Source organism: Podarcis cretensis (genome assembly GCF_951804945.1).
Source record: "Podarcis cretensis genome assembly, chromosome: 6".
NCBI classification, from domain to species: Eukaryota; Metazoa; Chordata; class Lepidosauria; order Squamata; family Lacertidae; genus Podarcis; species Podarcis cretensis.
The window spans coordinates 2732261-2754519 of record NC_137175.1 but is presented as its reverse complement, the minus strand read 5'-3'; the positions used below and the strand labels follow the sequence as shown (position 1 = coordinate 2754519).

Here is a 22259-nt window from a genome sequence, read left to right as displayed (position 1 = left end):
CCCCTCCCCCGGCTCTCCTGCCTCTTTCCCCCGCCCTCCCCCGAAGTGACGTCAGCCCGCCGGCGTAGCCGCGTGACGCTATATCCCGGGCGAGGCGGGCGGGGCCGGTTTGAACGGCGAGCGACTGAGGTAACGGGCTCTGAGGGCGCGGCGGCGACGGAGACCCGTCCCTCCCTCCCTCCCTCCGTCCGTCCGTTGGGGGCGGCTGAGGAGAAAGGGAGGGCGGCGGCGGCGGCGGCTGCCGGCTGGGCTGGGCCTGGCGAGGCGGCGAGTCTGAGGCGGGCCGGGCCCCGCCCTCCGGGCTCCGGCCGCCAGCGAAAGGCCGCGTCTGGCGCGGGGTGGGGGTGGGGGTGGGGGTGGGGAAGAGAACCTTCCGCGTGCTATTTGCATATGCAGATGAGTGCGGTTTTTATGCAAATAGAGCAGCGGTGCTTTTCGGTCTCTGTGCGGGGAAGAGGCGCCCTCCGTCCGCCTGCCGGTGCGTGGCTGGGGGGGGGGGAACCCCGGAATGGCGGCAGGTGCGGGTCCTGCCCCGTCTAGAGGACCTCTGGGTTCCCCACGCTCGAGAGGCTAGGCCAGTTGCGGAAATGTCGGGGACCCCCTGGCAAGGAACGGGGGGCGCTTGCCCAGCAAAGCCCCCACCCACTCTGTACCCCTCCTTGCAAGGGGGCCACCCCGTCCCGCTCGCCCTCTCCTTCAGCCTTGGCCTGGTTTGCTCCTCCAAGCTTCTCTCTCTGCTCCTGAGAAGAGCACATAGCTACTGATTTTTGGCCCCCCGTTCAAGGCTTGTTCCCTCCCACTCATGGGGAACTCGAGTTTCACCGGCAATTCGCATGCCTGCAAGGGGGGGGGGGCTTGGGGGTGTCTGGCCACTTCCCCTGTGACAAGGAAAAGGGAACTGCAGGGACTCCCGGAGGTGTTTCTGGGGAACTCCCCCCTCCAGGATACCTTGTCCCAGTGTGAAGCAGCAATGCCACATTTTTTATCTGGAAAGCAGGGCTCACCCAGGCCTATGTAACTGGGTCCTTAGGTTGGGGGTGCTCTCCTGTTCATAAAATATAGATACACATCTATGGTAAGATAGCAAGACTGATGCTTCCATGTGCAGTCATACCTCATGTTATGTTTGCTTCCTGGTTCTTTCAGGTTACGTCCTGCGGCGACCCGGAAGTACCGGAAAGGGTTACTTCCGGCTTTCACCACTCGCGCATGCGCAGACGCACAAAATGATGTCACGAGCATGCGCAGAAGCGGCGAATCGCAGCATGCGCAGATGCGCCGCTGCAGGTTGCGCTCGCTCTTTTCATGTTGCAAACGGGCCTCCGGAACGGATCCCGTTTGCAACCAGAGGTACCACTGTAATCCCTGCCATTGTAGTGAATTCAGCCTCCTTATATGGCCTGCTAAACCAAAGTGACTGGCTAGGCCCTTAGAGTTCATTGCCAGTATTAGGAGGATGTCTGCAAAATTTCATTAGTGTAAAAACACCTTGCCATTTAATTTTGGGTGAAATGTGAGCAAACAGTTAATGCCCTCTTCTGAGACAGCTGCTTCAGACTTCATATTGGGCATAAAAATGCACCAGGGGGCTGCATTTTGACATCTCTTCTTTAGTGTTCAGAATCTACCACTAAACTTTCCTGTTACATGTATTTGCCTAAAATGAATCCCCTCATCTTCCTTGAAGACTCAGTGCATTCATTCAGCCTTTCCTAATCTCTCTCTGCCTCTTCATTTACTTATTTTTTCAACTCTGTGTTCTTCTTAAATATCATCTCTACTCTTTTATCTATTTTGTGGAAAGAGAATGAGCATTATTGGTAAAAGAGAATGTTTCTGAGCCAGTTGTTAAATTGAATGGGTTACAGTACTCTTCCCTGCAGTGGATCATTATGCCTATTGCAGTATATTTCCTGGTACAATAAAGTAAGTTTACTTTCTGTGCCTGAGTGTGAGTACAGCATTTGCATCCAGCTATGTATAAATATAGTCTCATCACATTACTCAGACAGTAGATTTCTGATAAATAACCAGACTGTCTCCAGTAAACGTCTTACTAAGGAGGTGGCCTATATCCAACAGATGTGACTGTGCTCTTGATGTCTGGAAAAGGCTTCCTTGGAGCATGAGATGTGCAAGTGCTGGTTCACTAGCCTGTGTATAAACGAAATCCCTTCTTGGTTATTTCCCCTTGCAGAAAATGGCCGTTAATGTGTATTCCACTTCGGTGACAAGCGATAACTTGAGTCGACATGACATGCTCGCCTGGATCAATGAGTCCTTACAATTGAACTTGACAAAGATAGAGCAGCTTTGCTCAGGTAAGAAAAGTGCTGAGAGCGGAGGAACTTGCTGCTTGAGGTTTCCAAAGCATTACTATTTATCTTTGAAAAATCAGTGCTGGGTGCTAGAAGGCTGTTTTGATGGGTTTCTGCTTTGCTTGCTTTGTCTTAACTGCTTCTCATATTGAGTTCAGAATAAATTTCCACCGCCAAGTGAGTACAAATGTTTTTGTGCCTTTCTGTGTAGGGTGTGGCATGCTTGTTTGAACCATCTGCTTTTAATATGTATGCTCTTCTACAGGTACATTCAGCTTCTTATCCCTTGCTTGTGGCATAGAAGGGTTTTTGTGGTAGATGCTATAGAGCCTTCCAGGTGTTGCTGAACTACAACTCTCTTCAAGCCTAGCAAGCATGGTCAGTGGCCGGGAATGATGGGAGATGTAGTTTCAGCAGCATCTGGAAGCCCAAAGGTTCCTCATACCTGCCATACAGCCAGTCGTGCCTTGACTTTCAGCATTGTCTGCACCTTAGTTTCCAAATGCATAAAGTCTTTACTGCAAAAGTGATGCATCATTTCCTGAACAGAAGCAGGAGCCCAAGTCACATTGATCTTATTGGAAGAATAAATTTTCTTTGCTGATCGGAATCTGCATCCCACAGCAGTGCTGAGGAAGGAAGATTCCAATAAGCAAACAAAGTTTCTTTTTTTGCAGACGAGATCTATGGGGCTTTAAGGCACACACCAGGCAGAGTAGAGACCCTGATATCCTGCTTAGCCTGATTTCTGTGCTTAGCCTGATTTGGTGCTGAGTCTACTCTTTAAGTGTGTGCCTTAAAGACATGAGGTGTGTGCCTTGAACCTGCATAACTAAAGAGCAAAGCCATGGCCTTGCAGATTGTGCAGGCATAAAGCAGCTTTTACTGCAAAGTAAAGCCCTTTAGGGACGCAGGTGGCGCTGTGGGTTAAAGCCTCAGCGCCTAGGACTTGCCGATCGAAAGGTCGGCGGTTCGAATCCCTGCGGCGGGGTGCGCTCCCGCTGCTTGGTCCCAGCGCCTGCCAACCTAGCAGTTCGAAAGCACCTCCGGGTGCAAGTAGATAAATAGGGACCGCTTACCAGCGGGAAGGTAAACGGCGTTTCCGTGTGCAGCTCTGGCTCTGGCTCTGGCCAGAGCAGCGATGTCACGCTGGCCACGTGACCTGGAAGTGTCTCCGGACAGCGCTGGCCCCTGGCCTCTTAAGTGAGATGGGCGCACAACCCCAGAGTCTGTCAAGACTGGCCCGTACGGGCAGGGGTACCTTTACCTTTACCTTTAAAGCCCTTTACTCTGCAATGCCGGCTGAGAGGAGGCAAGGGTTTATGCCTTGATATTGCAGGCAGGCAGGAAATGGCCATTTACTTTGCAGTAAAGTGCCGCTTCCTGCCTGCCGGGTCAGCAGGGCAGTGCATTCTCTATATATTACAGGGTGAAAAATTTCTAAACCTTTATTATGTTCTGGAGTTCATACCAGTAAGAGACAAAATACTGATATGTCATCCATCTCTAGCAGAGATGTAGCCAGTGGAACAATCTGAACCCATCTGGGCTCCACACCTGAATTCCAACGTGGGCCACCTCTGTTTAAGGGAATTTCTAAGCTTTGCAGAAGATAAAACTAGGTTCTGTTTTTGCAAATCCTATATTAATCCCTATGGAAGGTTGCCCGGTGTTAGCAATGCTTGCACAAGACTTCTGCACTGTGGATAAACCTCAGAGGAGATGAATCCATAGTGATGGCAGCAGAGCTTCTGTGTTGCAAAGCTCTAATGCTGCTTGTTTGTTTTGTTTTTGTTTTTAATGTTAAACTGAGTTTGTGGACTTGTAATGTACAGTCCAAATAGGAAAAACAAAGGGAGAGTGAAGCATATCTTAGTGCAGACACAGTAATTGTTGAAGATCTTGGAGGGCTTTCAAGTCACATCTGAATTAGGAACTACACAGTGCAGGCAGTGATGGTCATTGTGAAAAATTGATTGATGGAAAAGGAGGGTGTAAAGAATAGGATAAGTGAATACATGGCCGGGCAAATGTACTGAGAGGGTTAATACATAACCTTTATTACCTGCAATGGGGAGCAGTGCTCCCCTCATTCATGGCTACATGTGTGCTGTTGAGGGGGTACTGATGATGAGCTCAGAGTGAAGAAGAATTGGCGCTAAGATAGAAATTCTGCTATGACAAAGTGGAAAAATAAAGTGCGTTAATTTTGGAGTAGTCAACTTGATGGCTGCCACAGAACAGAAGTGATTGAGGAAGCAATAGGATCAAGATGTAAGGAAATGGGAACTGAGGAATTCTCATTCTTGAAGGTTAACAGTCATTGAGTAATCACAATAAAATCTTCTAGATTCATCAGGGTGATCGGAAACACCTTTGTTATGCTTGAGGAGAACTAGACTTTGAGAGATGTTGTCCTTAATGGTGATTTGCAGTTTGTTTTAACTACCATTTTCCTGTACTGTCTGAAGCAAACTGGTCAGTCACAGTAATTTCCTCATTGTACCACCTGTGGAGCTTTGTTAACACAACAAAAAACATGCAGCAAGTGAAGTGATTTTTCAGATGCCATGAGTAAGCGTAACATAACAGTCATGCATAACAATCACATCATGTTGTGATTCCATTGAATTTGTTTCAACTCCTGAAGTATGTTGCTTTTGGGGAAGGCTGAAATCCTTATGAGAATGTGGAAGGGCAGCTATGCTTTGTCTATCATTTTATCTGTGCACAACTTGGAGAATTCTTTTTCATTCAAGCCGCTTATAAATAAATTTCCTTGTGTAGGTAATATTCCATGTAGAATGTGCCCATTCTGTTTAGGTACAAGGAATGTTACAGTCTGGGATGCTAAAGTTCCATGCCACCTCCCTTCAGAAGATGTCTGCTTTTTCTTTTGTGGTATCTGTTCTCTTAGAATCTGTGACTGACTATGATCATGGGTTTGATTTAAGTGTTAAGGTGTTGGGAGAAGTGGAAATGCTGGCGCCTGCATATTCCACAGTAACAGGTTCTCAGCAATGAGGTAGCTGTTCAGTAGCAATATTGCAGGCTTATAGCACCGCCTTTACTTAGCATGTGTTGAATAAAGGCTGTTGCTTGGACATGTCCCAGTTTGTGGGGAGCAGCTAAATGCCAATGATAATAGGGCAGGGGCCAGCAAACTTTTTCAGCAGGGGCTGGTCCACTGTCCTTCAGACCTTGTGGGGGGCTGGACTATATTTTGGAAAAAAAATGAACAAATTCCTATGCCCCACAAATAACCCAGAGATGCATTTTAAATAAAAGCACACATTCTACTCATGTAAAAACACCCTGATTCCCAGACTGTCTGCAGGCTGGATTTAGAAGGCGACTGAGCCGGATCCGGCCCCTGGGCCTTAGTTTGCCTGCCCATGTAATAGGGTATATCTATCCCTGAACGAAGGGTGGTTGTCTTATTGTGACAGTAGCATGGGTTGAGGAAAGGCGCCTCTTGCTAAAGCAAGCAAAGAGACAAAATTATTGTCACAGCTTGGAAGTGTTTGTCCATAATGCAATGCAGTGTGTTGACTAGTGACTTTTCAGTGGTCTGGTTTCGCTAACCAGGAACTGTAAAGGCGGTAGAACTCATGATCTCCCCTGTCTTATTTGTTGAATTGGGTGGGAGATGGGGGAATGGATTTTCTTGCAAAACTTTGTTAACAAAAGTGACTGCTCTAAGGGTTTGCAATCCCAGAGACAGCTGTAGTGGATGTCTGGTCATACTGCACTCCCACAGGCTTGTTGAAATGTGTTTGCGAGAGCCTGCAACCCCACCCCCTCTAGATCGGGAGTGGCTTTGTTTTTCTTAAATTATTGGGGGGGCGGAGCCCCCCAAACGAATTTTTGAGGGGGCTCGGGCCCCCTCAGGCCCCATGGAGTCGGCGCCTATGGCGATTGCTGCTGTTGTGAATATGCTAGCATTTCTATTACTTCTTTGTTGCATTCCACTTGCTCGAGTTCAATTTTTCACAAGTGTGCCTGTTTTTATTTATCTTTTCAGGTGCTGCTTATTGTCAGTTTATGGATATGCTGTTCCCTGGTTCTGTAACACTGAAGAAAGTAAAATTCCAGGCAAAGTTGGAACACGAATACATCCAAAACTACAAGGTCCTACAAGCAGGTTTTAAACGAATGGGTGTTGACAAAGTAAGCTCTTTTGTCTTGGAATGCACTTGCTTTGAATCACCTTTATAGAAAAATGCAGTTTTCAGGATGCTGGCTTAAAATACTCCTTTTCTTTTACAGTCTTGGTGTTGCTTTTGTCCTAAATTGCTGATCTTTTTTGCTGCCACTCATCAGGCAGTGTTCACTTGCTCAGTTTCTCATTAAAAGTTGATAAATCAGGGTTTCTGTCACCTAACTGTATTGGTCAGCCTAAACTGGGTGCATTTCTTCAGATAATGCTGAATGCCATCTGCAGTCAACTAACCATATCTTGTTCTCAGTTGCAGTTCTTGTCTTTTAAAGCTATTTCCTTGATTTGTACAAAAAAGATCTATAAATACAATAGTCATTGTTGAATTAAAACTCTAAGAGCACTGAATTAATGGAAAATTCCAAGAAGCAGCAGAATTACATTTCCCTGGACTACTATGCATGGACTAATAATTCATAGTCTTCTATAGAAGGGCAGAACATCCAAACTCTCCCTTTTTGCAACTTGTCAGACAAGTGCAAAAACACTTGTCAGCCTACAACAGCAAAACTGCCTCCGCTTGTCTTGAAGGTATCCTTGTCATAGTGTAGATTTAAGCGAAAGATCCCTGTGTGACTTGCCTGGAAGCAGTTGCTTTCCCTAAGTGGGAACCAGCCTTTGAGGCTACTTGCATAAAGCAAACATTCATGCAAGAGAGAGGGAAGGTGGTGGTGGAGGGAAAGGAGGCTTTTTGGCTTCTGCCTATTTTTTGGTTGTAAAATATGCTTCCCTCCACCAACCCAGCACACACACAGCTTCCAAAACTGTGTAAGAACAGATGCATATTGATGCCCCACAGGAGGAAATTGGTGGGAGAAAAGAGCACTTTGTAGCAGAGAAATGTCGGGGTGGGTGGGTGGGAAGCACCTTCCTCTAAGCTGCTTTTCCTTAGGGGGAAAAAAATTAGCTGTTGAGCTTTCGTTAAGGCATGTGTGATATGCCAAGTAGGCCCTTTTTGTACTGATGAAAATAGCAGTGGAAGACTGCTGGCTTCCCCATGAGGGCTGTGGATAGTTTGCACCATCTCAGCCCACCCTGACTCAGCCCACTACCAAAGGCTAAATGGTTCCATTTTCTAAAGGTTTCTGGCACTTTTCCTTTTGTATCAGTTATGCAGAACATGGAAGGCTGTGCGCCAACCAACTTTGAAATGATTTGTGGCCTCAGGAGAAAATTCCAAATCCCCATTCCTACCTCACTCTGTAAAAATCTGTGTTAACATTGTACTGTGTTTTTTCAGACATACACATAAACTATACCAGTATACATGCGGAAAAGTAGCTATGGGGAATATCTGGCCCACAGGCCTAATTAGACCCACCAGGCCGTTTGGGGCCAGCCTTGCCCACTTGTCCACTACGTGATGTCGTATGGTGATTGAATTTGGTTCTTTACCCTGTTGTGCTGCTTTCAGCCGCAGTTGGATTCACTTGGGGCTAGACAGGGAAGAGGTGCAGAGACCTCTGTGGTGGGGAAAGAATAAGAGGTGGAGGAGAGTGCAGAGAGGCTGTGGCTGACGGTGGTGGAGAGCAAGGCAGATTGAGTTTAATCATAATTTAAAATTGCATTACAGTGGAACCTCGGGTTGCGAACGTGATCCGTGCGGGAGGCACGTTCGCAACCCGCAACGCCACGTCTGTGCACGTGTGGGCCGCGATTTGGTGCTTCTGTGCATGCGCAAAGCGTGATTACCAAAACCCAGAAGTAACCCATTCCGGTACTTCCGGGTTTGGCGCGGTGCGCAACCCGAAAACGCATAACCTGAAGCGTCTGTAACCCGAGGTACCACTGTATTTTAAATTATCACTTTAAAATTACCAATTGCAGAAAAATTGCAGAATAGCATATTCAAACATGTACAGAGTGTGTTGAAGACTGCAGGTAAGAGGCTGACAGGGCCAGAAGAACATCAGACACAATTGTTGCATCACAATTTTAAAACTCTGAATGGGAGAGAATATTATAAAACCCGGCTTTCCTTGTTGTAACATTATTTTGATATCATTCCCGTGCTTGCTTCCTCATTGGCGTTCTGCATGCACTCCAGAGTTTGCTGGAATATGACCTCTGTGCAGAAAACCTTGGGCCTACCTATTCTCCCCTGGCTCAAGTTTCTGGAGGAATCTCTTGAACTGCAGCCGGCAAGTTCTGTCCACTCATCTCAGAAACATCTTGAGTGTTTTGTTTTTCTCATTGGACTAAATATACTCCTCTCTTCCCTCAGATAATTCCTGTGGACAAATTAGTGAAAGGAAAATTCCAGGATAATTTTGAATTTGTTCAGTGGTTCAAAAAATTCTTTGATGCAAACTACGACGGGAAAGACTATGACCCTGTGGCAGCTCGGCAAGGCCAGGAGACGGCACCAGCCCCTGCTCTTGTCGTACCCCTGCTCAACAAACCCAAAAAGAATCTTAGCTCTACTGGCACAGGTAAGGCAAGCTCTTGACAAATCTGTCTGACCAGGCCAGCTTTGGGGTTCAGGGCTCTCATAATTGGATGCCCTCTCGTTGTGTGCTGGGTGAGGGGCTTGCGGGATCCAGACTCTCTGGCTGCTTTTGCCCAGAGGCTGCTAGCAAGGAACCTGAGGATTGGGAGGCAGCCTGGAGAGGAAGTCTCTGTTGGAGGCAGAGACTCACTGTTGTGTGCTGTGTCTCCTCATGCCTCTTGTGCCAGTATGAATACATATCATGAGCATCCACGTGCCATCCAGGTTCACATCTGGAGTTATGCTTAGCACAGAGAGGTGGTGCAGAGTTGTGCTTGTGTGAAGATGTATTCACACTCTGGCGCTTGCACAGCCCTTTTAATGTATGCCTGCAAGTCATTGTTGAAATCCAGGCTATTGTTGAAACTTGTCGCTTCCTATATTTCACAAGGGTGTGCCTGTCTCCAGACAGGAAACAAACACCCTCTGCTTGAGACTGCCCTTTAATCCTGCTCCTCCCCAGCAGGAAGGGGATTGCCTTATGTCTTACCTGTGACCAGGTGCTCCTAATCTGGTGGTATACTGTGTAATTCAGTTCAGCGTATAACAGCTAGAAATGCTTTCCTTTTGTAGATCACAGTTTTGTGGGAACTCAAGAACTGAAGGCAGCAAGAGTAGAGCGCCCTGCTTCCTTACAAAAAGCGGTTGTAAAGCCTGTGTTCGGTACTTAGCACTTCACAGGGAGGTGGCATTCTTTGAGGCTATAGGGTTAAGGTGCTTTCCTGCACACGGGATGGTACACTTTGGGTGCTGTTTCACTCTAGTTGGCTACTATGTAGAGCACAGGTGTGTGGAATGGGCATTTTGGAACTGCAGCTAATACCCTTCTGTCTTGCAGCTCCAGCGAGGCCCATGGTTGCGCAGAGAACAACAGTGGCTAATAAAACTGGACCTGCGATGGTTAAAAAGGCTCCTGGAGGAATTGGGGAAGAAGAGTCTGCTGAACTGATCCAGCAGGTGGGCTTCCAGCAAGTAGGCTGCACTGATCAGCCGAGGCTCACGGCATGGGTGGTCTTGACTCTCAAATGCACTGCAGTGTATTATCACAAAGTAACATAATTGTGGGAGAGATACCTTGGAGTTTTCTGTGCTGATCATGTCTTTGTAATGGAGATGTGACATTGGGCCTGATTGAGCTAAGTGGTTGCGCTCGTAGAAGCCAGCACAAGTACTGCTAGTGCAACAGGACTCCCCTCCCCTTTGCCTCCACCCCCATGCGCTCCCCAAATCTTCTTGGGAGGATCAGGGCCCCCCCCCCCCCAGAATAGCACATGGGGGGAGAAGTAAGATTGTTCTACCTGACAAGCAAAAATGCCTTAGTGTGACATTGAATTCCACCCATAATCTACATTCATGAGGTATAGACTCCAAATGTGTAGCGGAAGAGAGTTGTTGCAGTGGTTATGTTGCCCAAATTAGTCTTGGTAAGTAGAACCACATGATTTGGTGACTGTCCTGGCCGCCTTACAGATGTTGCTTTGGGACTGGACCTTGGTGAAATTGTTTCCACGCCATTCTTACCACAGGAGTTGTGCTGAAAACTGCTGCTTAAAGTGCCCACCCATTACATTGCACACCATTGGTTCATCTAACTTAAGAGGAGTACAGTGTTGCTTAAAACCTCAAAACATACAAAGTTGTCTCTTACAGTTACCCACCCACAAAAATCGCTTGCATTTTATTGGTAGAGCAACATTTCAATGCAATTCTATACACATCTACTTGGTAACAAGCCCTATTGAGTTTAATGAGACTTAAGATTGCAGCCTTAAATGTGCAAGCCCTCCCCTTTGTTCCTTCTTGGGCACAAGCATTTTCTCTGTAAGAAGCACTGTGAATTGTTCTCTGGCAGATCAATGTATTAAAGATGACTGTGGAAGATTTGGAGAAGGAAAGAGACTTCTACTTTGGAAAACTGAGGAACATTGAGCTGATCTGTCAGGAGAACGAAGGAGAGAGTGACCCTGTTCTTCAAAGGATTGTGGAGATTCTTTATGCCACGGATGTAAGTATCTGGTGAATGCTTCCCCCAATTTCTGGCTTAGACATTCCAGATTATGCCTATGCTTGCTCCTACAGCAGCGTTTGGGACACAGTTTAGTTAGGAAGATCCCTCCTGTGCAAACCCCACTGAGAGAAGTTCAACTCCTCAACCACTCAGAAGTATTCTTGTGCAGCTTTCACTGGTTTTAGTGGGGGTTATTTAACTATTATTTTAAAATAATAATATACCACTTTCCATTTAAAAACCACAAAGTAGTATACAGCACAGTACAAAAATTACAACACCACCACCTAAACAATAACCATGTAGATACTAAAACCCAAACAGACAGACTGGTGTTAATTGTTAGCAATGACTTGGAAATAAATGAGCTTTCAGCAGGTGCTAAAATACTATTCATATGAGCACACAGCATAATTCAGAAAGGTGATGGTTTCATGGAGTGGGCGCCACAACAGAAAAGGTGCCCTTCTCACCCACTTTACAAAAAAGGCAAAGTGGCAAATGCAAAATGCGCAGACTTTGCAGGGAAGCTTATGTAAGTCTCTTGTTGTGTAGAACCAAAAGCCGGCCACTCATTAAGGATTTACTGTGTTGTCAGTTTGCCCTACAATGGTATACACGTCTGCCCAGGCTAGGCTCTGTTTTAGGGTTGGCACTGGGGAAAAATAGGACTCTTGTGCCATTAGCAACCGTGTGGCAGGCAGAAATTCAGTAGGTTAAACCTCTTTGAGTATGCAGTTTTGAGGAAAGACCTACCAGCACAGTACTCTCTCTAATTTTATGTTGCACCATGGCAGCCATTTTGTGACTGGTGCCCACAGGGCACTTAAAAAATCTCAGTGTGCCCACTGGTTTAGAAAGGTTGGCAACCCCTGTTCTAAGGGAAGGTGGCATCCTGCCTTTGCCCCCTGTTGCTTGCTGATTAATGCAGTGGTCTCTGCATCTCTGTTTTCCCTTTCAGGAAGGTTTTGTCATACCAGATGAAGGAGCGCCACCAGAGGAGCAAGAGGAGTATTAGTGGTCCACCGACTGTACCAGCAGAGCAGCAATAGCAGAATTCAGAAATCAGCTTTCCCCAATCATGTGCTTAAAATACTCCATTTTATTCTTTTCATAAGTAAAAAGTACCTCTTGAAGTGCACTTTGCATAAGTTTTAATACTTCCCCCCCTCCAATGGGTTTAATTTGAGAGCTCTTTTCTCACTTTTGTAGCAGAGCAGTATTAACATCTAGTTGGTGTAATTTGGAAGCAAGGGGTTGAATATTTGGAGTTTGCAGAGTTGCTTGGTTGCTGGTAAGGCACTGATTTGTGGAGAGTTTGCTGTACTGTTTTTCTTTTCTTTTTGTGGGCTGTGGGGAGTATGTAGTGGAGCAATTTCAGGATTGACTTTTTCGCAGGAAGGTTGAGCAAATATGAAATGTGTTCTGCAATTAAAGAGATGCCTTAAGGGGGCTTAAAATGTGCTTCCAGATGCCAAATTGAAGTAATGTGATGAGAGATTTTGTGTGTTCTATATTGGGGTTTGAGCATCTGGCTTTCTTGTTTTGGAAGGACTTGCTTGGCGCCTCAAGTCAGTAAGGGCTCCGTAAGGGGTAATTAGAACAGCCCAATATCTATTCAGAGCTGCCCTCCTGATCACTGACTGTCATAAGGGGGAAAGACTTTACTGTATGTAGCCTGTTGCAAGACTAGAATGCGTAAGATACGGATGTGCTTGAAGGCCTCTCGGTTTTGCTGTACTGTGGCCAGTGGCATGTGGTGTCTTCCAAACCAAAAAGGCTATCCCTTTTGAAACTCTTCACCTAATTCGCAGCCTGCATCCACTCCCCTCCCTCACCCACCACCTGCTTTTGTGTCTCTGGTCCATTGAATATTGTGGGTCCTATTCCTCTCTGCGCCCCCTTCCTCCTCCTCCTCTTCCAAGCCTGCTGACTAAACTGTATTGATTTGGGTAGTTTTGTTTTGCAGTGCTGCACTGAGGCCAGTCTTGATCTCCAGACTGTCTCTCTGTTTGTGTGTCCCCTCCTTGAGTTAGCCTCCCAAGGTTTAAGCCTTTGCCAGTGCTCCTGACGGCTGGCAAAGAACACTGATTGGTGTGCATTCAATAGGAAATCCAACATTGCAGAAAATACAGCGCTCAGATGAGTCTTGATTACAGTATTTCATGCTTGACCCTGTCCCTCTTATGTGGAGCAAATCCTGCCCACCTACCCCCCTGTCGATTGCTGCTCTTTGGGGAGGGCCCTCTTGAGATCTTGCCCACAGCCACAGCTAAGACTGAGCCTCTGGGCTTGGTGTGCTCTTGTTCATTTGCTTCCCGTGGTTATGTGTTCTAAATGTGTGTAGAAAGCAAAGCATTTTATGGTAACTGTTGTGTAGTGCATGAATCCCTATGGAAATTCAGAGGAAGACCCAAATTCATCAAATGCCAAAAAAAGCAAGCCATTATTTAAAACATCAGAGGTGCTATTTCTCTTGTGGCCTTCTAGATACTTCGTGCCCTAAACCATATTCCACCCAGACTCCTCTTGACAGGGTTTTTTCTACTTTTAAACAGTTTCTAAATAAAGTTCTGTTATTTCAAGAATGCAACTGTCTGCTGGAGTGTCATGTTCTTGTGGGTCTGGTTCTGTTCTGGGCCCTCAAAGATCCCAGTTCCTTTGCTTGGAAGTTGCCCAGCATCAGATTGCTATTAAGGGCACCACACTGCAACCCTGTGGACACAATTTGTACCAATTTTGTGAAAGAACGTTTTGAGGATGAGCTTCAGCGTGTTCCTCCCGATATCCCTTGCTAGCAATAGGGTTGTTCAACAAAAGTTGCTGTGACTCTGTGTGCTTGCTCTGTGGCGGCTTGCTGCCCAAAAAACACCGGGTTACCTTATTACTCATGTAGATAGTTCTGTCTGTGTGTTGCCAGTGTCTTTGACAAGCAGCCTCATGTAGAGGCAGTTGCTTGCTGTGATGTCTTATCACATGTTAAACTTTTTGAGTGCCTGCACAGATGGGCAATGGAGGCTGCTTGTTCCGCGAGACAACTCTTCATTTATAACTGCCCAAGATACCTTCTCTGGTTCTGAAGACTACTATAAGAGTAACAGCTCTTTGCAAATGATACGTAGCGATCCACTGAAGTTAGCTAGGGGTTTTAAAATGACACACCAAATCTTTTTGCTGTTTGGCTTCCTGCACACCTAGTTCATACCTGTCTCACAAGGACAACATTATTCTTTTGGCTGTGTTTGTGCCACAGGGTTGTCTTTGCTGAAGGGGGGTGGAGGGAGAGAGGCAGGTGGATCAGTTTACCTGGTGAACTGTGACAATCTCAGCTGCTGTTCTAGAGATGGTGCCTTTATGGCACCGTACAGTTGATGTTTGCTGTGTCTTCACCAGAATAAGATACCTAATCTGGCATGTGTAGAACTCCCACTTTGTGGCCAGAGAAGTGTTGAGATTTTAATGAGTTGCGTATAATATGTAAGAAGTCTTCATTGTGTCATCTGGAACAAGAACTGCCACAACCTCTCCTCCCAAAATGATAGTAAATCTGCTCTTCTGGTACAGTACCTGATGCAAAGTCCTCTCCTGAAAGGATCCTTTCATTTGGAGAAAAATAAAAATGCAAGCAAGCCTGCCTTAATCTTGGCCTTTTTTGAAGACATGTGGAAGGCAGACTAAATAGAACAACCAAAAACTAAGACATGGACCTGTCTGTACCCCACAGCGTACGTCTGGTCTTGCAAGTGGGCTTGCAGGATATCTTTTCTTAACTCTTGTTGTTCAGTCTTGTCAACCTTCTTACTTGCAATGACAATTCTTAATGTAACTGTTCTAAGACTAAAATAAAACTACAAGCATTTCAATTAAAATATTGTCTTCACAGAATCGTGATTTCTCTGGCTGGGTAAAGATTTGTTTGAAACTTGCAGTGTTCAAAGCAGTTTACAGATCGTCGCCCATACAACCCTGAAGTAGGTTGTAAATGTTTCCACTCCAGGAATGGAGAGAATTTGGCCATGAGATGCCCATCCTGTTCCCAGTGGCAGAAAGCTAACAGCCAGGTCACGGCCCTTCTTAATGCCAGAGACTTGAGAATTGGCTCAAAGGTACTCACTTGCTACCATGATACCCAGTGATTAAATGGGATCTCCCTAAACTAACAGGGCATTAGCCAGTTCCCTTTCCCCAGCTTTCAAATGGACACAGTACTATCGAATTGGAACACACTTTCTTGAGAGTAAGCCTCCTAGACCACAGTGGAACATGCGTAGCTTTTCCCCCCTTGCAGCTTGCTATTCTCCTCCCACTTGTTTTGGCTATCTAGGATTGACACACCTCCATTTAAGAGAGTGAAATGAAGGCGCTGCATAAAAACGCAGTGCTTTTAGAATTGAAGCCCAGTGCTGGAGAAAAGACTATGCAATAATAGCCTCTGGGAATGTGACACGTCTCCCTTTTTTGGGCTGCAACCCAACCTCTTCCTGTTGTGGCTGTGATAGTATTCAAGCTGAGGCAGCCTTCAGAGGTAAACACAATGTGGTACAGGGATGCCCTCACTTAGAGCGCAGGACATCATGAAGTTGCCCCATGAGCATCTCAATCTGTCCCGCACATCCTGGGGGGAACAGAATGCACTTATAGAATCCTACCTATTTCGAAAGGACAGGACTCTCCCTGCTCAGATGTACACCAATAGTTGGGCTCTGTGGTCAACATCTGGACAAGCAACGTTCAAGTTTAGCTAATAATGTGGTTTGCAGTCATCCAGGGCAAAGTTATTCCAGTTGTGATTTCCTAAATGAACGCAAAGAAAAAGGGACCTGCAGTTTGGGAAGTAGGTTTTGGTTGTCCCCGTCTACGGGACGTCCACATTGCCCTGCCTAATGTGGCAAAGCCGTTTAAAGAATTCATGGGGACACAAAGTCAAAGTGGTACATCACTTGAGTGTTTGACTAGAACCTGGAATAACAGGGTTGGTTGGTAGTCAACTAAATTTTACTCAGGGTAGACCCAAAGAAATTAACAAAACCCACAAAGTTGGGTTTATTAATTTCAATAGGTCTATACTGAGCAGAAATTGAATATCACTAGAAACTGGTATTTGACAGTGGAGGTTAGAGCAAAACCATTCTGCCTAGTAGCCTCTGATAGCTACTGGAATATTTTTTGCTGTTTTCAGCAAGGCATCTAACACACACACCAACGCCCCCAAAACCCACCACAATATGGAACCACAATCTATACTAAAACATCTGAGGAATACTCTGACTGTGGTTCCTCTTCTTTCTGTGTCCCTTTTATAATTTGCAAATAACACATTTTTGTGCCCCAGCTCTGATTTCACCTGCTTTCCTTTGTCATCTTGTTTTCCTGAGTGCTCTGGAAGATCATTTCCAACTGGGCTGCTGCATCTCTTCCCCTCTCCCTATGCACGCCCATATGCCCCAAATATCGCCTCCCATTTCTGTTTACCAGGAGCTACTCCTCTATAGAAGAGACCTACACCACCTCAAATCCTCCGTTCTAAGCATAGTCTTTGGGGGGAAATTCCAGCCTGTCTTTGCCTGTTACCCCCGCACATTCCCTGTCTAACATTCTGTTAATTTACTAGTCCTTGAACTCCCACCTCCCACCCTTATCTCAAACCCAATATTTTAAGTGCATGCTTAGCAGAGAGAATTCTAGGCCCCGGCTGTCTCTTCCTGAAGTTCAGTGAAATGAGGTAATCATTCTGAAGCGTGACATCACAGTTGAGTTTATTGGCACTCAAGCGGCTGAATCCTTGCAAGTTGATTGCAGAGTCCTGCAGAGGTTGGATACTAAGCAAGTGGACTGAGTTCTTTGCTGAAGATGGAGGGCAATAAGTATGAAGATAGCAGCACGGAGAGGCCCACAAGTTCCCTGCTGAGCACACCCCGGAAACTCAGCGTCCACCCCTCCGTGAGCTGGTGAGTGTTGGGGCAGGGCCACTGGATCTTTCCCTTAATGTGTCTGTCTGCTCCCAACTTCCTACCTGTGCACCAAGCAGAAATGCAAATTCACATTGCCGTATTTTTCGTCCTATAGGGCGCACCGGCTCATAGGACGCACCTCGGTTTTTTTTGGGGGGGGGGGGGAAATGAATTAAAAAAAAATTATTTCCCCCCCCCAGCCGCGGCTGCCGCCCCAAGCCTTGCACACACCTGCCTGAAGCACGGGGCACCCTCTGGAGGGCTCCACATGCTTCAGGCGGCAGGCTGCCGCCCCAAGCCTCACGCGCTCGGCGAGACCTCCCACCGGGCGCGCAAGGCTTGCGGACACTCCCCGGGGCTGCAGGCTGCTGCCCGCAAGCCTTGTGAGCCCGCGGGAACTCCCGCCGGGCTTGCAAGGCTTGTGGATAGCTTCCTGAAGCCTGGAGAGCGAGAGGGGTCGGTGTGCACCGATGCCTCTCGCTCTCCAGGCTTCAGCGAAAGCCTGCATTCGCCCCATAGGACGCACACACATTTCCCCTTCATTTTTGGAGGGGGAAAAGTGCGTCCTATGGGGCGAAAAATACGGTAAATCAGAATATGCTTATGCGTTTGTTGAAAGGCTCTCCCCTCCCCTTCCAACGCCTGCCTATGTGTGCATGGAGAATGTGCTCTGTGCTTAAGATGCCTCCCCACCCACTAGACTGCTGGTGGCAGTCCTAAATGTGGATTGTAGGCTCTTTGGAGGCAGGGTCCTCTCTGCTGCTTGTTTGTTACTCTCTCTGAAGCTCACTGGTAGATAATAAGGTGTCCCCGTGTATTATAGTCACTCCCTGTTTACCTGCCCTCTCTCGCTGATCGAGCTGGGATAGAATGGCTCAGGCAATCCCTGAGGTATTTTGCATCTAAATTATTCAGGGATTTATAAATTAAGACAAGGGTATTGACAAGCTGGAAGGTGTGTAGAAGAGGGCAGCCAGGATGATCAAGGGTCTGGAAATCAAGCCTTGTGAGGAGCGGTTGAAGGAACTGGGTATGTTTAGCCTGGAAAAGAGGAGATATGATAAAAGGTAAAGGCACCCTTGACCATTAGGTCCAGTTGTGGACGACTCGGGTTGCGGCGCTCATCTCGCTTTACTGGCCGAGGGAGCCAGCGTACAGCTTCCGGGTCATGTGGCCAGCATGAATAAGCCGCTTCTGGCGAACCAGAGCAGTGCACGGAAACGCCGTTTACCTTTCCCACTGGAGTGGTACCTATTTATCTACTTGCACTTTGACGTGCTTTCGAACTGCTAGGTGGACAGGAACTGGGACCAAGCAACGGGAGCTCACCCCGTCGTGGGGATTCGAACCACCAACCTTCTGATTGGCAAGCCCTAGGCTCTGTGGTTTAACCCACAGCGCCATCCGACTGGAAAAGAGGAGATATGATAGCCATCTTCAAATATCTCAAGGATTGTCACATGGAAGAGGGAGCAGGCTTGTTTTCTCCTGCTCTGGAAGGTAGGACTCGGACCCATGGCTTCAAATTGCAGGAAAGGAGATTCCGGCTAGACATAAGGAAAAACTTTCTGGCAATCAGAGCTGTTTGACAGTGGAGTGGTCTCCCTTGGGAGGCTGTGAAATCTCCTTCCTTGGAGACTTTTAAGCAGAGGTTTGATGGCTATCTGCCATTGATGCTTTAGCTGAGTTTCCTGCATTGCAGGGGTTGGACTAGATGACTATTGTGGTTCCTTCCAATTCTGCAATTCTATGATACTATCATTCTGTGAACCTGGCTTGGTAGTCGATGGGCAGTCAGGGCAGCTGCTTTAACAACGGTGCCACATGTTTCTGACCAGAAGCTCTCACTTCTGCACCAGCTGGAGCTTCCAAACCAGGCCCAAGGGCAGCTCCATGGTGAGCACATTACAGTAGTCTAGCCTTGAGGTTACCAATGCATGGACTTCAGTGGTCAGTCTATGCCTGTCTGGGAACGGCCATAGTTGGCGAACCAAACAAAGCTGTTAAAAGGCAGTCCTAGCCGAGAGGAAACTTGGGCCTCTAGCACAAAGATCTTCCCAGGAGTACCTCTAAGCTATGCATTTGCTCCTTCAGGTAACTTATCAATTTCCCAAACGTGGGAACGACCCACCCAAAGAGTCTCTGGGATTCCCTTGCAGAGGAAGCAGCATGCTGGGCACAGACATGATATGCAAAAGCACGTGTGTGTGTGTATGTGTCATGACAGCTCATGCCTCCACACTCTCAGCAGCAATGGCTCCTCAATGCACCCTTTGAATCTGACTACAGGTGAAGGAAGGCAACATCCTGCGAAACAGAGCCTGCAAAAGTCTGGCTGTAGCGTGGCATCTCTTAAAACACCTTTCATAAGCTGTTCATCTTTTTGTGTCCAGGTGTTGTTGGACTCCAGCTCCCATCAGCCCCGGCTAGCCCAGCCAATAGTTGGGGGTTCTGGGAGTTGTAGTTCCAACAGCATGTGGAGAGAGCCATCTTGGCTACCTTACATGATTGATTGAAGGCAGCATCTTGAGTGTGTGTGTCAGGCAGAAATGAGACCCTGACCTGCTTTGCAAGGTTGTCGCATCCTGTGCGTTCAGCCAACCGTCTGCTAACCTGGTGCCCTCCAGATGTTGCCCAAGGGCAACTCTCATCAGTCCCAAGCCAATGCAGCTGTTCTTATGGGAGTTGTGTTGTAAACAAAAATTGCCCTTTTTCCCTTATGGGGTATCCAAGAGCCCATATAGAGTCCTTACGTAAGTTCCCTATTGGTAGGAGAGAATAACAGAGGCCAACCAGAGAATATTGAGAAGCAAAGCAGCTAGTAAGCTTGGTCTTTATTGATCTGTTGCAACAGGGTGCTCCCTTCACCCGCAGGAGAGAGGAGGAACCCAGAAAAATGGCTCACAAGGCCTTATAAAGACTTTTGAAATTCCCACCCTGTAGATCAAGACCAACCCCAGAAACATCATACCTACATCACAGAAAAGGTGGTCTTAAAACAGAAATTTGAATGTTGTTTTTCTCCTGTCGCTGTTTATCTCCTGTCTGGCAGGTTACTTGATTGGATTGCCTGGGTAGCCTGGCCAGTCTTCACCCTATTCATATCTTAAATGTGCCCTTAAGACAGGATTTGTGAGGAAAGAGACAATGGGAGGTTTCCCACTTTGACCTTGCAGAGAAAACATTGGCTCAGTTTAGGAATCAAAATGGTTCCAGGTTGGTCTTCCTGTGCTGATCTATGTACATGCTTGGTTGGTACACTTATGAACATTACCATATATCTAAGACCATAAAATTCCTATCATAGTTGCAGTCCCACAAGACCCTAACCCTAACCCCACCCACTACAGGGAGGAGAGGGCTGTCGATGGCAAGCCAAAGAAACCAACAGGTGCAGCTTCTCCCATCTGCTGCACTTCCAAGCTGTGCAATGCTTCACCTGTTGAACCTCTGCCAATCAAAGACTTTGCTGAGTGCACTTGGAGGTCCGTGTAGCCTGACATTTTGTCAGGCCCCTTTGGAAAACAGAGCCATGCCCACGGAACGGGATGCAGCCTATGGCTTAAAGAGAGAGTGGTTTATTTTCATTGCTGTGCTAAGTAAGCGTCCTATCACCGCTTATGCAATGAGACTCCCTCCTCCTCCTCCTCCTCCTTCTGTGCCCCCCAAATCTGTTCTGGAGTTACCCCCAGATTTATGGAGGGCCTGGGTTGCTCACACATGGGGAGGAGCAGGATTGTGTGTGTGTATGTTTTGTTGAGTGAGTGGACAGGACACATAAAATAAAGCACGGTGGACACTCAAGTTACAAACGTGATCCATGCAGGAGGCACATTCACAACCTGCAGCATCCGCAACCCGCAGCACTGCGTCTGTACACAGGCGGGTTGCGATCCGGCGCTTCTGCACATGTGCAACCAGTTCTGGTACTTCCGGGTTTTGGCGCATCCGTAACCCGAAGAAACTGAAGCGTCTGTAATCTGAGATATGACTGTATAGGTACCTCATTTTTCCGACATCTCTGTTGCTGAACGTTTTGGTTTCCAAATGCCAGAAACCCGGAAGTAAATGCTTCCGTTTTCAAACGCGCCTCGGAAGTCGAACGGCTTCCGCTGCGTGTACCTGTTGTTTTTCACAATTTGCACGATTGAATTAGCAGAACCGCCCTTTGTGCCTTGGTTTCCGAACGTTTCTGAAGTCAGAAAGGTCTTCAGGAAAGGGATTACATTCAAAAACCAAGATACCACTGTACTTATCTATGCAGCACATAATTGTGGAACTCCCTCCTGCAGAAGGTAGTGAGGGCCACTAGCCTTGATCAGGATTAGATCAGTTCACAGAGGAAAGGGCTATCAATGGCTACTTGCCATGAAAGCTGTTTTCTTTCCTCCTCGGCTGGAGGCAGCAATGCTTCTGGATCCCCATTGCTGGAAACCACAGGAGAGGAGGGTTGCTCTTGTGGAGGGGCAAGGGAGGTATGGCGGTGGGGGCAGATGTCATAGGCGAAGGGGATCGAGATATGGATATGCTCGTATCCCTTCCAATCTGCGCCCTATCCCGAGAGACGAGGGTAGGGTGAGCAAGGATTACTCACCTCCGTCACTGGTGTTGTGCAATGCCAGGTCTATAGGCAACAAAACCGCCACCCTGCGAGATTTCTTCACTTCGCAGGGGGGTCGACCTGGCTTGTGTGACGGAGACCTGGGTGCGGGAAGGGTAAACTGTTACCTTACGAGAGATGGCGCCCCCGGGTTTCTCCGTCCTCCACCAGTCGCGGACTGTGGGCCGGGGGGGGGGAGGGGTGGCATTATTAATCCGGGAAGATTGTTCTTTCAGGGCTCTACCATCGCCATCGATCCCCAGCATTGAATGTGTTGGCCTAGTGTGGGGCTCCGAGGTGAGCTTGGCTGTCTGGCTGGTGTACCGGCCACCTAGCGCACCAGCAGCCACCCTGTCAGGCCTACTGGAGGCGGTGGCCGGCTGGGCCTTGGAGTTCCCTAACCTATTGGTATTGGGGGACTTCAACATCCATGCTGATGCCACTCCCTCCTCACAGGCTTTGGACCTGGTGTCTTCCATGGCGACACTAGGGCTCTCCCAGTTTGTTTCGGGCCCCACACATCAAGCAGGCCACACGCTGGACTTGATCTTTGGCATCGGTATAGATGTGATCATGTTTCGTTCGATGAAGGTGCCATGGTCTGATCACTACACTCTGAAAGCCAGGATTGATGTTCCACCCCCACCCTGCTTAGGTGGCGAGCCGATTTGGGCT

The 22259-nt window shown here is 47.4% G+C and overlaps 2 protein-coding genes and 1 long non-coding RNA gene across 5 annotated transcripts in view; 2 read left to right on the top strand and 1 right to left on the bottom strand.

Annotated features, from left to right (window-relative positions):
• On the top strand, positions 1-14902 carry MAPRE1 (microtubule associated protein RP/EB family member 1). The gene is made up of 7 exons (XM_079979844.1): positions 1-129; positions 2198-2321; positions 6343-6488; positions 8762-8969; positions 9864-9982; positions 10878-11030; positions 11995-14902. The coding sequence occupies exons 2-7, from the start codon at positions 2201-2203 to the stop codon at positions 12049-12051; spliced, it is 804 nt and encodes a 267-aa protein (XP_079835970.1). The 5' UTR covers positions 1-129; positions 2198-2200; the 3' UTR covers positions 12052-14902.
• A 411-nt stretch (positions 14903-15313) lies between these two features.
• LOC307218096 lies at positions 15314-16474 on the bottom strand. Its single transcript, XR_013839764.1, has 2 exons — positions 16351-16474; positions 15314-15827 (listed from the first exon to the last, which is right to left on the bottom strand). It is a non-coding gene; the product is annotated as an uncharacterized lncRNA (long non-coding RNA).
• A 370-nt stretch (positions 16475-16844) lies between these two features.
• EFCAB8 (EF-hand calcium binding domain 8) overlaps positions 16845-22259 on the top strand; it is a 67708-nt gene continuing 62293 nt past the window's right edge. For all 3 annotated transcript variants that reach the window (XR_013839624.1, XM_079978905.1, XM_079978904.1), the window contains exon 1: positions 16845-16981. Coding sequence is in view for 2 of the 3 variants with exons in the window: in XM_079978905.1 (XP_079835031.1) it covers positions 16884-16981 (98 nt within the window). In the remaining variant the exon portion in view is untranslated. The remainder of the gene's footprint in view (positions 16982-22259) is intronic.

Bases quoted from the DNA above. Each gene is read 5' to 3' on its own strand.
- MAPRE1 (XM_079979844.1), top strand. From the start codon at position 2,201: ATGGCCGTTAATGTGTATTCCACTTCGGTGACAAGCGATAACTTGAGT. The intron at 2,322-6,342 runs GTAAGAAAAGTG...TTATCTTTTCAG, and splicing joins GATAGAGCAGCTTTGCTCAG to GTGCTGCTTATTGTCAGTTT. The intron at 11,031-11,994 runs GTAAGTATCTGG...TTTCCCTTTCAG, and splicing joins AGATTCTTTATGCCACGGAT to GAAGGTTTTGTCATACCAGA.